We start from the raw sequence: 12,920 nt of genomic DNA, 5'->3' as shown, positions 1-12,920 counted from the left end.
CATTGCTGGAGGTTTTAATAATAATAATTAATAATAGACTCAGGGTGGCTAACAACAATAATAAAAACAACATGTACAATCCAATAATAAAAAAACAACTAAAACCCCTATTATAAAACCAAACATACACACAAACATACCATGCATAACTTGTAGTGGCCTAGAGGGAAGGGCTATCTCAACTCCCCCATGCCTGGCGGTATAAATGAGTCTTGAGTAGTTTACGAAAGACAGGGAGGGTGGGGGCAGTTCTAATCTCCGGGGGGGGAACAGGTTCCAGAGGGCCGGAGCCGCCACAGAGAAGGCTCTCTCCCTGGGGCCCGCCAAACGACATTTTAAAGAAGAGAATGGACAGCCATTTGTCTGGAATGATTTAAGGTCTCCAATCTTGGTAACTTTAAGCCTGGAGGACTTCCACTCCCAGCTGGCTAGGGAATTCTGGGTATTGAAGTCCACCAGGCTTAAAGTTGCCAAGGTTGGAGATACCTGGTTTAGGGTTTCCTGTTTGAGCAGGGGGTTGGACTAGAAGTCCTCGAAGGTCCCTTGTTATTCTGAGCCTAGAAAACACGTGACTTCTCATCCTCCTGTAGACCAGAAGTGAATTTGTGCAGGGTGTCATTTTCTGCAAACAAAAGTCCTCTCTAGCCGCCTCCCATGTATTTCTTTCTCACGAATCAACGTGGAGTTCTTCCCCATCATAAGAAAGTCTTCTCTAAGCCCTCCATAAACAAACTGCTAGATCCGGACTCCAGGGCTGGGTTCCAGCAGGTAGAAACGCCATCCAAACAAACGCAAGCGAAATAAAGCAAAACAATGAAAATGTCCTGCAGAAATGCTAACAGCTTGTTCGGAACAGCAAATATTGATGGATTAAACTCCAGAAAAAAAGAAAGAGAAAGAGAGAAAGAAAAAAAGAAAGAGAGAGAAAGAGAAGAAAGAGAAAAAGAGAGAGAAAGAGAAAAAAGAAAGAAAAGAGGAAAAAGAAAAAAAGAGAGAAAGAGAGAGAAAAAGAAAAAAGAGAGAGAGATAGGGATTATCTTTTTCTGTATCTCATGCACAACTTGAAATGCATCCCATGGTCTCTCCCCCCTCCCTTCAATACCAACAGCCAGAAAACAGGCAGCCCAACCCTGCTGGACACTTACCAAAAATGTGCTTGGTTTTTGTTTTGTTCTTTTTTAAAATGTGGCAGGATTTGGACTTTGAATAAGAACAAGGGGGAATAAATAGTGGATAACGGAACAGGAGGGGCTGCTGGAAAGCTTTGAAAGGGTCCCCAGGCATCGGCAGAGGGAGAGAGAAAGAGGCGAGGCAAGAGAGAGGCTGTCAAAATATTTTGCATGCACAATTAGAAGACTGTTTCACACACATACACACCCCAACACACCCACACACACTCAAAATAAGAAAATACCCTTGCTTCTTTTGGCCTCAGAAAAGATCCCAAGTAGTTTAGGAAATACAGTGGTACCTCTACCTAAGAATGCTTCTACTTACAAACTTTTCTAGATAAGAACCGGGTGTTCAAGATTTTTTTGCCTCTTCTCAAGAACCATTTTCCACTTACAAATCCGATCCTCCGAAACTGTAACCGGAAAAGGCAGGGAGAAGCCTCCGTGGGGCCTCTCTAGGAATCTGCTGGGAGGAAACAGGGCCTTCACCCTCCCTGTGGTTTCCCCAATCGCACGCATTATTTGCTTTTACATTGATTCTTATGGGAAAAATAGCCTCTTCTTATTTATTAGATTTGTATGCCGCCCCTCTCCGAAGACTCTGCAAAGTCTGGTAGTGAGTTCCATGCATCAACTACTACTACTTGGTTACTAAAGTCGTATTTCCTGCAGTCGAGTTTACTTTGAGTTTGTATCTGTTTTAGTGCTTGTGTGTTGTTGTGGTTGAAGCCGAAGTAGTCTTTGACAGTAAGGACGTTGTAGCAGATGATTTCATGGGCGACGTAGTTGAAGGCGACGTAGTTCTAAGCTTTCTAAACCTAGGATTGTGAGTCTAGCTGCGTAGGGGATTCTGTTGCGAGTGGAGGAGTGGAGGGCTCTTCTGGTAAGGTATCTCTGGAGGCTGAGGACAGGTCGGGTTCTGCAGCTCGAAAGCAGGAGAGCGGGGGCTGAACTCGAACCCAGAACCTCTGGTTCCTCCAAGAAGCCCGCCCTGTGGGGAAGGTATCGGAGCTCCTTTTCTTTGGCACGCAGAGTGGCAGAAAGGGCAAGAAGAATGAATAATAATTCTAATAATAATAATAAAATCAATTTGTGGGGGGAGGATGGAGCAGGAGGGGAGGATGGCATCCCACCCCACCCCCATTCCAGGTGATGACGGGCACATGCCCTGCGGTCTCCTTGGAGATGTTGCCATGCCAACGCCTCCGCTCGGCTGATGTGTCACTTGCTGAAAGTTTGGACCTCTGGAGGAGCCCAAAAGCTACGCATGAAGGGTATTGGATGCTCACCATTGGCAAAGGGATTGCGCACATCATCTCACCCTGGCCAGGGCTTAACACACCGATGGCAAACCTATGGCACGGGTGCCACAGGTGGCACGCGGAGCCACATCTGCTGGCACGCGAGCCGTTGCCCTAGTTCTGCTCCAACATGCATGTGTGTGCCAGCCAGCTAATTTGTGGCTCACAGAGGCTCTGGGAGGCCGTTTTTGGCTTCCAGAGAGCCTCCAGGAAGATGGGGAAGGGCGATTTTGCCCTCCCCCATCTCCAGGGAAGCCTTGGGAACCTGGGGAGGGTAAAACACAAGCCTACTGGACCCACCAGAAATTGGCAAACAGGCCGTTTCCAGCCTCCAGAGGGTCTTTCGGGGTGCGGGGGAAGCTGTTTTCACCCTCCCCAAGCATTGAATTATCAGTGTGGCTCTCGTGCATACACTCTTTCGGAAAAAAAGGTTTGCCATCACTGGCTTAAGAGGCAGTTGCTTCACTCACACACAAATGTCAAGGGGGTTTCTAACACAGGAACATGCCCAGGAAATGTGCCAATGAGCATCATGTCCAAACTCTCAGGATCAAACCCAAACCTTCAGCACTTCTCATCTTTTGCCATCGGTCCAAGGGGCCCATTTGAGCTTTGCCAGCTGCCCATCCTGATGGTTTATTTTTTTTATTTTTTGTCAAGTACCGGTGTTGTGGTTAGTTCTGGCCCAGCTCCTGCCCCAAGGACTGTGGATGTGGGGGAGACATCCACATGCTGCAGGCCTGTTTTGCCCCCGGTGGAATCTGCTGATGAAGGCTCCTGTGACCAAGAAGACATGAGTGACAGGGAGGAGGAGAGTGTGGCAGACAGCTCAGAAGGAGATCAATTATCTAGCTCCTCCTTGGATTCAGAACCAGAGTTAATGATACAGCCACGCATGCGGAGAGCGACGCATAGGCAGCAACAACTGAGAGATTATTATCAAAGAAAATTAGGCCACCTGTGGTTGGGTGGGGCTGTGGTCATTAGTGAGGCTGCTATAAAGAGCAGCCTGTGGGTTTGGCCATTGTGGAGGATTATCTGAACGTTGTGTTTCGTGACTGCTTTACTGACTTTGACCTTTTGTGTGCTGATTTTCCCCCGCTTTGAAACTAAACCAGAGCAAAGTGTGTTTCACTTTGTGAAAGAAGAAGGACTGTGAATTGCCTCACAGCTGCAAGCTAAGTATCACAGAACTGATAAGGGACTTGTACAAATTATCAGTTTGTTTGGAGACAAGTGCTCTTTGCTATACAAAGAGTGCTCTGTTTATTTGCATTTTTGGTATAAAGAATATTGTTTTGAATTTTCAAACATGTGTGTGTCTGAAATTGTATCTGTGCATTTTTGGGAGGATTCTACCAGAGAGCCCGACAGAACAACCTATTGGTAGTGTACAAAGATATAACTATGTTTATATACATGATACTAGTAAAAGAGAAACATTAGGACAGGGGACAGAAGGTACGCTGGTGCACTTATGCACACCCCTTACTGACCTCTTAGGAATCGGGTGAGGTCAACAGTGGACAGTCTAAGGGGAATGTTTTGGGGGTTTGATGATGATACTATAAGGGAGTGAGTTCCAGGCATCAACTACTCGGTTGCTAAAGTCGTATTTCCTGCACTCATGTTTGGAGCGGTTTACTTTGAGTTTACATCTGTTGTGTGCTTGTGTGTTGTTGTGGTTGAAGCTGAAGTAGTCATTGACCATAAGGACGTTGTAGCAGATGATTTTATGGGCTGTGCTTAGGTCGTGTTTAAGGCGACTTAGTTCTAAGCTTTCTAAGCCTAGGATTTCAAGTCCGGTTGTGTTGAGTATTCTGTTGTGAGGATCTGCATCAGTAGGGGGTCTTTTTTAACCCCCCCAGCCCACCCCGCGATAAAGGGTCAGAGGATGCTCAGCAGAGGAGCAGCTATGTCCAAAGGGAAGAGTCACCTCCGGCCAAAATCACACCTTTTGCCAATTCAACCTTCCCTAAATGCCTTTAGCTTGCAGCTCAAATGTGCCTTTCCTATTCAGGGATTAAAATGCAGTTGCGGATGTGTGTGTATATATGTGCGCGCACTGGTTTACCCATCACGCAAAGCCACAATCCAGAGCCTTCTCAAAACAGGGGAAGCCTCTTCCAGGCTTGGAGGGAGGGAGTTCAAAAGCCATTCTTGGTGCGTTATTTCCCTCTTCTTTTTTCCCCTTCTGCAGTTCTCTTTCTGCCTTGTTTTATGCACGTTTTTGCAGGCGCCAAAATTTGCAAAAACATGATTAGGAAGGAAAGAGCAGGAAAAACTGACACAGCCAGGCAATGACTTCATGCAGCGCGAGAACAAAAGCCATTGGTTGTCGCTAAGCTTCCTTTCCACACTCGGCCTATTTCTCTCTCTCTCTCTCTCTCTGTGTCTTGATCGCTGGCAACGGCCTGAACAAGTTCCTGCATTTTTGGAAGCGTTTGCCTTGGCTTTCGGAGAGAGAAGAGCCGCAAACTAGGGGGCTGGAGGCTAAAACATACGAAGAACGTTTGCAGGAACTGGGCCTGGCTGGTTTAATGAAGAGAAGGACCAGGGGAGACATGATAGCAGTCTTCCAATATCTCAGGGGTTGCCACAAAGAAGGAGGAGTCCACTTATTTTCCAAAGCAGCTGAGGGTAGAACAAGAAGCGATGGATGGAAACTAAACAAGGAGAGAAGCGACTTAGAACTAAGGAGAAATTTCCTGGCAGTCAGAATTGTTGATCAGTGGAACAGAAGTTGCCTCCAGAAGTTGTGAAAGCTCCAACACTGGAAGTTTTTAAGGAGATGTTGGATAACCATCTGTCTGAAGTAGTGTAGGGTTTCCTGCCTAGGCAGGGGGTTGGACTAGAAGACCTCCAAGGTCCCTTCTAACTCTGCTGTTATCATCATCAAGACACGAACTCTCCTCCCATCTTTTATGTACACTGAGAGCATCTGCACCAAAGACAAATTCTTTCTGTGTCCAATCCCACTTGGCCTATAAAGAATTCTATTCTATTCTATTCTAAAGCACTGCGAAGTGGTATATAAGTCTAAGTGCTATTGCTATTTCCCTTCCCTTCACAGTGGTTAGAACGTAGTATTGCAGGGTAACTCTGCCCACCGCCAGGAGTTTGATCCTGACCGGCTTGAGGTTGACTCAGAGGTGGGTCAAATGAGGACCCAGATTGTTGGGGGCAAGAGGCTGCCTCTGTAAACCACTCAGAGAGGGCTGGAAAGCAGTGTAAAGCAGTATATAAGTCTACGTGCTATTGCTTCCCAAATCAGAATCTTAATCCACCTGCAACAATGGGCCTTCACAGCGGTCACGGCATCAAGGTGGGGACCTGTTGCTTCTTGCTGCTGGACCTTTGATTTATAACTTTGGTTTATAATTTACAACTGCCTCTGTGAGCAGATTCTGTAAGATCTGTAAGAGGGAGGCTGCCGATGTCACGGAGCTCGCCGAAAAAATGTATATATAGAAACATAGAAGACTGACGGCAGAAAAAGACCTCATGGTCCATCTAGTCTGCCCTTATACTATTTCCTGTATTTTATCTTAGGATGGATCTATGTTTATCCCAGGCATGTTTCAATTCAGTTACTGTGGATTTACCAACCACGTCTGCTGGAAGTTTGTTCCAAGGATCTACTACTCTTTCAGGCAAATAATATTTTCTCACGTTGCTTTTGATCTTTCCCCCAACTAACTTCAGATTGTGTCGCCTTGTTCTTGGGTTCACTTTCCTATTAAAAACACTTCCCTTATTTAACATATTTAAATGTTTCAATCATGTCCCCCCTTTTCCTTCTGTTCTCCAGACTATACAGATGGAGTTCATGAAGTCTTTCTTGATACGTTTTATGCTTAAGACCTTCCACCATTCTTGTAGCCCGTCTTTGGACCCGTTCAATTTTGTCAATATCTTTTTTGTAGGTGAGGTCTCCAGAACTGAACACAGTATTATTCCAAATGGGGTCTCACCAGCGCTCTATATAGCGGGATCATAATCTCCCTCTTCCTGCTTGTTATACCTCTAGCTATGCAGCCAAGCATCCTACTTGCTTTTCCTACCGCCCGACCACACTGCTCACCCATTTTGAGACTGTTGGAAATCACGACCCCTAAACCCTTCTCTTCTGAAGTTTTTGCTAACACAGAACTGCCAATGCAAAAGGGAGGGGGGGAAGGTCCAAGTTCTTTATTCTGCATTAATACATTGCAATTGCTTTGACAGAGTCCGGCACGTAAATACTACGAGGGGAGGGAGGCCCCTTAAAAGAGGCGTCTGCAACCTTTGGAGAGGTTCCCCCCCCAAAGCAAAGGCTAAATCCTTTAAACTCTTTTTGTTTTGTTTTGTTTCCTTAAAAAATACATTAAAGAACGTACCACACACATATTGCACTTGTCTCCAGAGTAAAAGGTTGTGGGAAACGCACACCCCCCCCAAACCCCCCCCCTCACCAAAGTCTCTTCAGAGGGACCTGCGTTTTTCAACAGATAAAGCTAGTCGTTTCCTAAAAAAAAAAATAAGGAGAAACCCCCACTGTAGCGTTCACATGAAACCCCCTCGGATAGGACCCACGCGGTCGACTGGACGAAAAGCGGCTAGCGGGAACACGGGAGGGGTGAGAGGCGGCGTTGGCGTCCTGCAGGCAGGGGTGAGCCCGCCTGGGAAAATGCCCGTTCCTTGGATCGCTGTTGTTGGGGGGGAAAACACACCAAGGGGTGAAGAAACAGGCTGTCCAAGCAGATATGGGAGGAGAGAGATGTCTGGACTAGCTTTGCATTCAGAAGCTCGGTCCCAACACGGGTGGGGAGGAAAGCAACCCCTCCCGACAAGGGAATGAGGATGGGTCACTCGGTGTGGCCCCTGAATCTGCTCCAGATGACCACAAGCTGGGTCCTTGGGAGCACAATTGGGAGCCAGACGAAGCTTGGTTGCCTGGTCTTGGGCAAACCCATGGTTCCCTTCCTGCGAGCCCTGGTGGAATAGATCTCTAGTAGCCTGTCGCAGGTTTGCTACCTCTAGACAGGGAGTGGTGTGTGTGTGTGAGATTTGCACGACACCAGCAGCCTTCCGCACCCAGGGAAGCCCCTACCTGGATGCCATAAGAAAGTGTGTTGGCTCCACAGAAGGCCGGACAGCAACAGAGCTGCCGAGTCCAGCCCAGGAAGGATTCTTGCTACTCAACCCGGTCTGCTGTGAAGGGACCAGCTACGGGGGGTCTTCCTCCAGGGTTCAAAGAGGGGAGGAAGGGCTGACCTGGGCTACGTTCACCCCACCACTATCCCTGTTCCACCTGAGCCCCCCCCCCCCCCAAGACGGCGAGCTGGGAAAGGCTGATGGGTTTCCTTAGGCTGGAGCGGTGTCTCCTCACTTGTGAAACATTGACCTCTACAGAAGGAGTGGGGTGGTGGTGGTGGTCAAAAATTGACCAAGGAAGAAGAGGAGGGGGACAGGTGGCTTTCATGCTCCATTGGGCGTGAAAATGCCTAGGAAGGAGAAGGGAAGCGCCTTCCAAAGCCACTGGCCCAGCACCATGGGGGCACAGATTCTTTCTCCAGGGGGTTTTGGAGCTGAGGAGGAAAGGAAGCCACATTGCCATGAATATGGGTCCTCCGTCCACTCCGGGGATTTCCCCATTTCAAGTCGTCCCCCGTGAGATCCGGTGGCCGGCGTTAATGCTTATGGGACCGATTTCTTATTGCAGGTTTTGGGAGACAAACTCCAGGGCCGATTGTCGCTGCCGGTGGACATCGTCTTCCCCAAATTTTATTGCGGTTACCCTACAGTTAGATTTTTCAACCTTGGTCCATTTCAAGATGGGTGGACTTCAACTCCCAGAATCCCTAGCCAGCTTCTGGCTAGGGGGAGTTCTGGGAGTTGGAGTCCACCCATCTTAGAAGAGACCAAGATTTGAGATATGCTGTCACTACGGCATCAAATGGGCCAGAAGATCCCCGGGATGGATCCCCAGAACGAAACCAGAGGCCTCTTCCCCTTGCTAATTTTGCCGAGTTACCCTTTTTTTTGTGCTTAAAACAATTGGAGGTTGTGCTTCAATTTTTAACCAGGTTCCAACCCTCCCCAAGGCTGAGCCCCTCCCTCCTTCTGAAACAAATCCGAAGTATATTTGTGTCTTTCCTAGAGAGGCAAATGCTTTTTATACAACAGACGCCCGTTGAAGGGATGGACAGGTCAGTGGTTACCCATCCTAAATATTGCTGTAATACTTCTTCCCCCCCCCCAAGGAAAATTAAAACCAGGACTATAGAAGGAGCGAGTGAGAAAGAATTATGGGAGGCAAAGAAACACGAAACCCGCATTCCACATGGTGGAACTCGGTCTCCGAAGGGACTTTGGTGTCAGCCTAGAGAAGAGATGGGGGTGGTTTAAAAAAAGGGGGGAAAAAAAGAAAAACTTCAGAATTATTATTTTTTTTTAAAAAAAGGAGAGAAAAGGGTCTTAGGGGGGAAAAAAAAGGCACACCACTATCACTTCACATGGGTTTTCTGATAAGCTTTGTCCTTAAAACACTACACCCCTAAATAGTTGCCCAAATATGCAAAGCCTAAGAACAACCATCAACACACGCTCTCGAAGTCCGAGTAAATTTGCTTCCTCTAAAAAAGGAAAGGAAAAAAAGGCTACAAAAGGGCAGCTTAGAAGAATTCAGTGTCCAGGGATCACGTTCTTCCCAAAGGTGGCTTGGAGGCTGCTTTCAGACTCTCGGGTCGCCTTCCTTGTTGATTGGTTGACCCCGAAATGGATTCCAAGGTGGACCGAGGAGGGGAGTCCTCAAGATGTGCAAAGGTTCAGCCTTCCCTGCAAGTCATCGGGTCAACAGAAAAAGTCCAAAGCGTTCCTGCAAGTCCTTCTGGAGAACATCTACACGGGGTTAAGAGACGATGGCCCTTTTGTAGACTGGTGGACTTGCCACTCCCAGGAAGTCCACAGGTCCTCAGAGAGCCACGTCTCCCCACCGCTGATCTACAGCCTAGCTTAGCAGGCCAACATCTCGAGCCCTGGGCATCCTACATTCCTGACCGGCTTTCCGTGCCGACATTGTCTCGGCCAAATTTCCAACGGGGGAAATAAAAATTAAAAAAACAAAACAAGGTATTGCTTTTATTGCCAAGTAGAGTAAATCCGCTCCTCCTTCCTGAATTCTCCCTCTGACGGAGGAGGATCGGAGCGGCGAGTCGGACACCCAGGTTTCCTGGAAGGACTTCCTGCTTTCTCGGACGCGGTCTGCCTCCTTCCCTACGGGAGAGTTCGTTGTTCTGTGCGCAAAGGTGCAGGGCCTTCCTTCAGCCCTCCTGCCCCGTCTTCTCCGCTAGTACCAGTTCAGAGCGATGGGATCCAAAAACCGGAGAAGCGGCTGTGGAGCCCAGATGGAGATCCGCAGCCACGGGGGGCGACTGGACTTCGAGCCAACGTTCACCAGTTCTCCCACCACCACCACCACAACGCCACTAGTTCACCAGGACGTAGCCTCCGTGTTGGGGATCCACCGTCTCCATCATTTCACAATCCAAGAGCCCGGGCAACTGGGCCAGGTTTAAGGTGTCGTAGGTGGGGTGAGAACCGGGGGGTTCCGAGCCCCTCTGGATGCTGGCCATGGCTACTACGGTGCTCTGCTGGGTGGTGGGGTCCAGGGGATACGGAGGTTGGCCGGCGTAATCGAGGTCGGGCGAGAGGCCCAGCGGCCCTTCGTGAGTCTGGTAGGGGTATTGCTGCTGGGGGGGAACCTGCGGGGGTCCGTGGAGGGTGGCAGGGGGCTGGAGGTCGAGCTGCAGCTTCTGATACTGGCAGAGGAAAGGGTCGTATTGCATGTCTTCGGCGGATGGCGGCTCCAGCACGGGGCTCAAGGGCTGCACCAAGCCGAACTGGGAAGGAGTTGGGGCAGGAGGAAGAGGAGGAGAGGGGGGTTCCTCGTGGCAAGGGAGGGGCAGCTGGCTGGGCCGGGGGTAGGTGCTCTCGGCGATCTGCATCTGGTTGAAGTAGGTCTGCAGCTGGGACTGCTTCTGCAGGAAGATGTGCTTCTGATACAACCTAAACCCAGAGGTGGAGAACAGAACAGTCAGTCGGCCCGCTTTCCCATAAGCCACCTGTGGTTGTGGACTTCAACGCCCAGAATTCCCCGGCCCAGGTTGGCAAGAGAATTCTGTTACTTCAGGACGTACTGATTGGGAAGGGAAGATCGGCCCCACAGAGTCGGCCTTCTCCGGGTCCCATCAGCAAGACAGTGTCGGCTGGCGGGGCCTAGGGGAAGAGCCTTCTCTGTGGCGTCCCCGGCCCTCTGGAACGAACTCCCTCTGGGGTCCTCCTGACCTTGTGCCGCTTATTCAGTCTTTGCAAAGGGGGCTTTCTGGGATCCTGACCCTTCCCCGAGCTTAGGGCTCACCTGTGCTCCTGCAGCTGCTGTTCCAGGCTCCGAGGTAGCTCCTTGCAAAACATCTGGCAGGCGTGCTGGGCTTTGGAAAGCAGGCTGGGCTTCTGGCAGGAGAGAGGAGGGGGAGAGAGAGAGTGAGCTGGGCCCAGGCGCAATACAGGACACTTCGATTCTGTCATTGGAGGTCTTGACAAGTTTTGACAAGGGAGGGGGAAGCAGGGGCAAAATCCAGCAGGATCTCACAGGTTCTGGCGAACCGGTAGTGGAAATTTTGAGTAGTTCGGAGAACCGGCAAATATCGCCTCTGGCTGGCCCTAGGAATGGGGATTTTGCAGTATCCTCCCCCCTGGAGTAGGGAGGGAAGGGGGATTTTGCAGTATCCTTCCCCCAGGAATGAGGGGGGAAGGGGGATTTTGCAGTATCCTTCCCCTGGAGTAGGGAGGGAAGGGGGATTTTGCAGTATCCTTCCCCCAGGAATGAGGAGGGAATGGGCATTTTGCAGTATCCTTACCCTGCCCCACCCTCCAAGCCCCGCCCACAGAACCGGTAGTAAACAAAAATTGGATTTCACCACTGGGAAGACTGAATTTGTGTGCTGGATTTATGTTCCCCTTCCACCCGGCCTTCTGACATGGGGAGGAAGCAACGGGCTTTGCAGTGAAGACCCGACCCCTCCCCTCCTGCCCTTTCCCCCTAAGTGGGTCTGAGCAGGAGGGGCAGCCTTCTCCCACTGAACCCCTCATTCCCGTTGAATTTACGGATTTCCGGGAAGGCAGCCTACCTGAAGGCGGTGCTGCAGATACTGCGTTTCTAGGCTCTGGCGCCTGGAGAGCAATGGAGGATGGAGGCCGCTGGGGAAGGTGGAAGCCCCCTCGTGGGGCAAGGACGCCTCTTCCTTCAGAGATAAAGAAGGGGGAGAAGAACAGCTTATCGGTCAAATGATCTCCCTGCGGTTGGGAGGCAAAAGTGCAGGAAAGCAAATGGCTACGACGCCGGACGACCGTTTGGATTTTTTCTTTAGTTCTCTAATTCTGTTGCGGATTTCAACTTATTTGTCTTCAATAAAATATCATTGTATCTCAGAATATTATTCCAGTCTATTCTGCTTGGGTGTGTCAATATCTCTATTATCGATATCCAAGGGGGTGTTTTAGAATAGTGTTTAGTTTTTAGTCTTTCCCAAAGTCCTTATACTATGTCTCTGGAAGTAGCTATGTTATTTTATATCCTCCATACCAAACAAATATGTGCCATCCAATTTGCAAACCATGTCCTTCCTGTATCAGAAGTCTTTTATTTCTAAGCATGTCATTCGCTGTTGCTTGATACAACTCCCAATTAGGGAGAGCATTCTTGCCTCTTGTAAGAATTTCAAACTACCGGTAATCCTCGGTCTTTTCCCATTCCCAATAAATCTCGTCACTATCGTATTAATCTGACTTTTTAAAAAATTCTATTTTTATTATTGAAAATAAAAAATGTTCATCTTAGTTTATGCAATTCTGCCCATCAATGATAACAGAAGATTTTTCCGTTTCTCCAAGCCGTTTTTTTAAAGTATAAAGTGTTGATCAGACTCCTTCCAAGGTAGGCTTCAGGGACAGCGTAGGACAGTGATGGCGAACCTATAGCACATCTACCACAGGTGGCACACAGAGCCATATTTGAGGGTACGCGAGGCACTGCTCTGTGTTAGCTCCAGTGCACATGCTGCCCAGCTGATTTTGGGGGCTTCTTTTCAGCCGTTTTTGTTCTCCCCAGGCTTCTCTGAGACCGCCTTCTGCCGCATGAATACCAGCGACCGCTAAGGTCCCATGGAGTTGGCCTCTGTAGGATCCCGTCGACCAAACAATGTCGTCTGGCGGGACCTAGGGGAAGAGCCTTCTCTGTGGGGGCCCCGGCCCTCTGGAATCAGCTCCCCACGGAGATTCCTACTGCCCCCACCCTCCTTGTCTTCCGAAAGAGTTTAAAAACTCATCTTTGCCCCCAGGCCTGGGGTTCCTTAGACCTTCCCCCTGGACCAATGAATGCTTTAGTTTGATTGTTGAATGAATGGTA

The 12,920-nt window shown here is 49.2% G+C and overlaps 1 protein-coding gene across 1 annotated transcript in view; it reads right to left on the bottom strand.

Annotated features, from left to right (window-relative positions):
• Positions 1-6,649: 6,649 nt before the first annotated feature.
• Positions 6,650-12,920, bottom strand: part of SIK2 (salt inducible kinase 2) — an 82,135-nt gene continuing 75,864 nt past the window's right edge. Inside the window, exons 13-15 of the mRNA XM_070765624.1 lie at positions 11,644-11,757; positions 10,875-10,966; positions 6,650-10,522 (exon numbers count right to left, since the gene is read on the bottom strand). Of these exons, the coding sequence (XP_070621725.1) occupies positions 9,943-10,522; positions 10,875-10,966; positions 11,644-11,757 (786 nt within the window). The 3' untranslated portion in view covers positions 6,650-9,942. The remainder of the gene's footprint in view (positions 10,523-10,874; positions 10,967-11,643; positions 11,758-12,920) is intronic.

Source organism: Erythrolamprus reginae, chromosome 12 (genome assembly GCF_031021105.1).
Source record: "Erythrolamprus reginae isolate rEryReg1 chromosome 12, rEryReg1.hap1, whole genome shotgun sequence".
Classification (NCBI taxonomy): Eukaryota; Metazoa; Chordata; class Lepidosauria; order Squamata; family Dipsadidae; genus Erythrolamprus; species Erythrolamprus reginae.
This window is presented reverse-complemented; position numbering and strand designations above follow the sequence as displayed.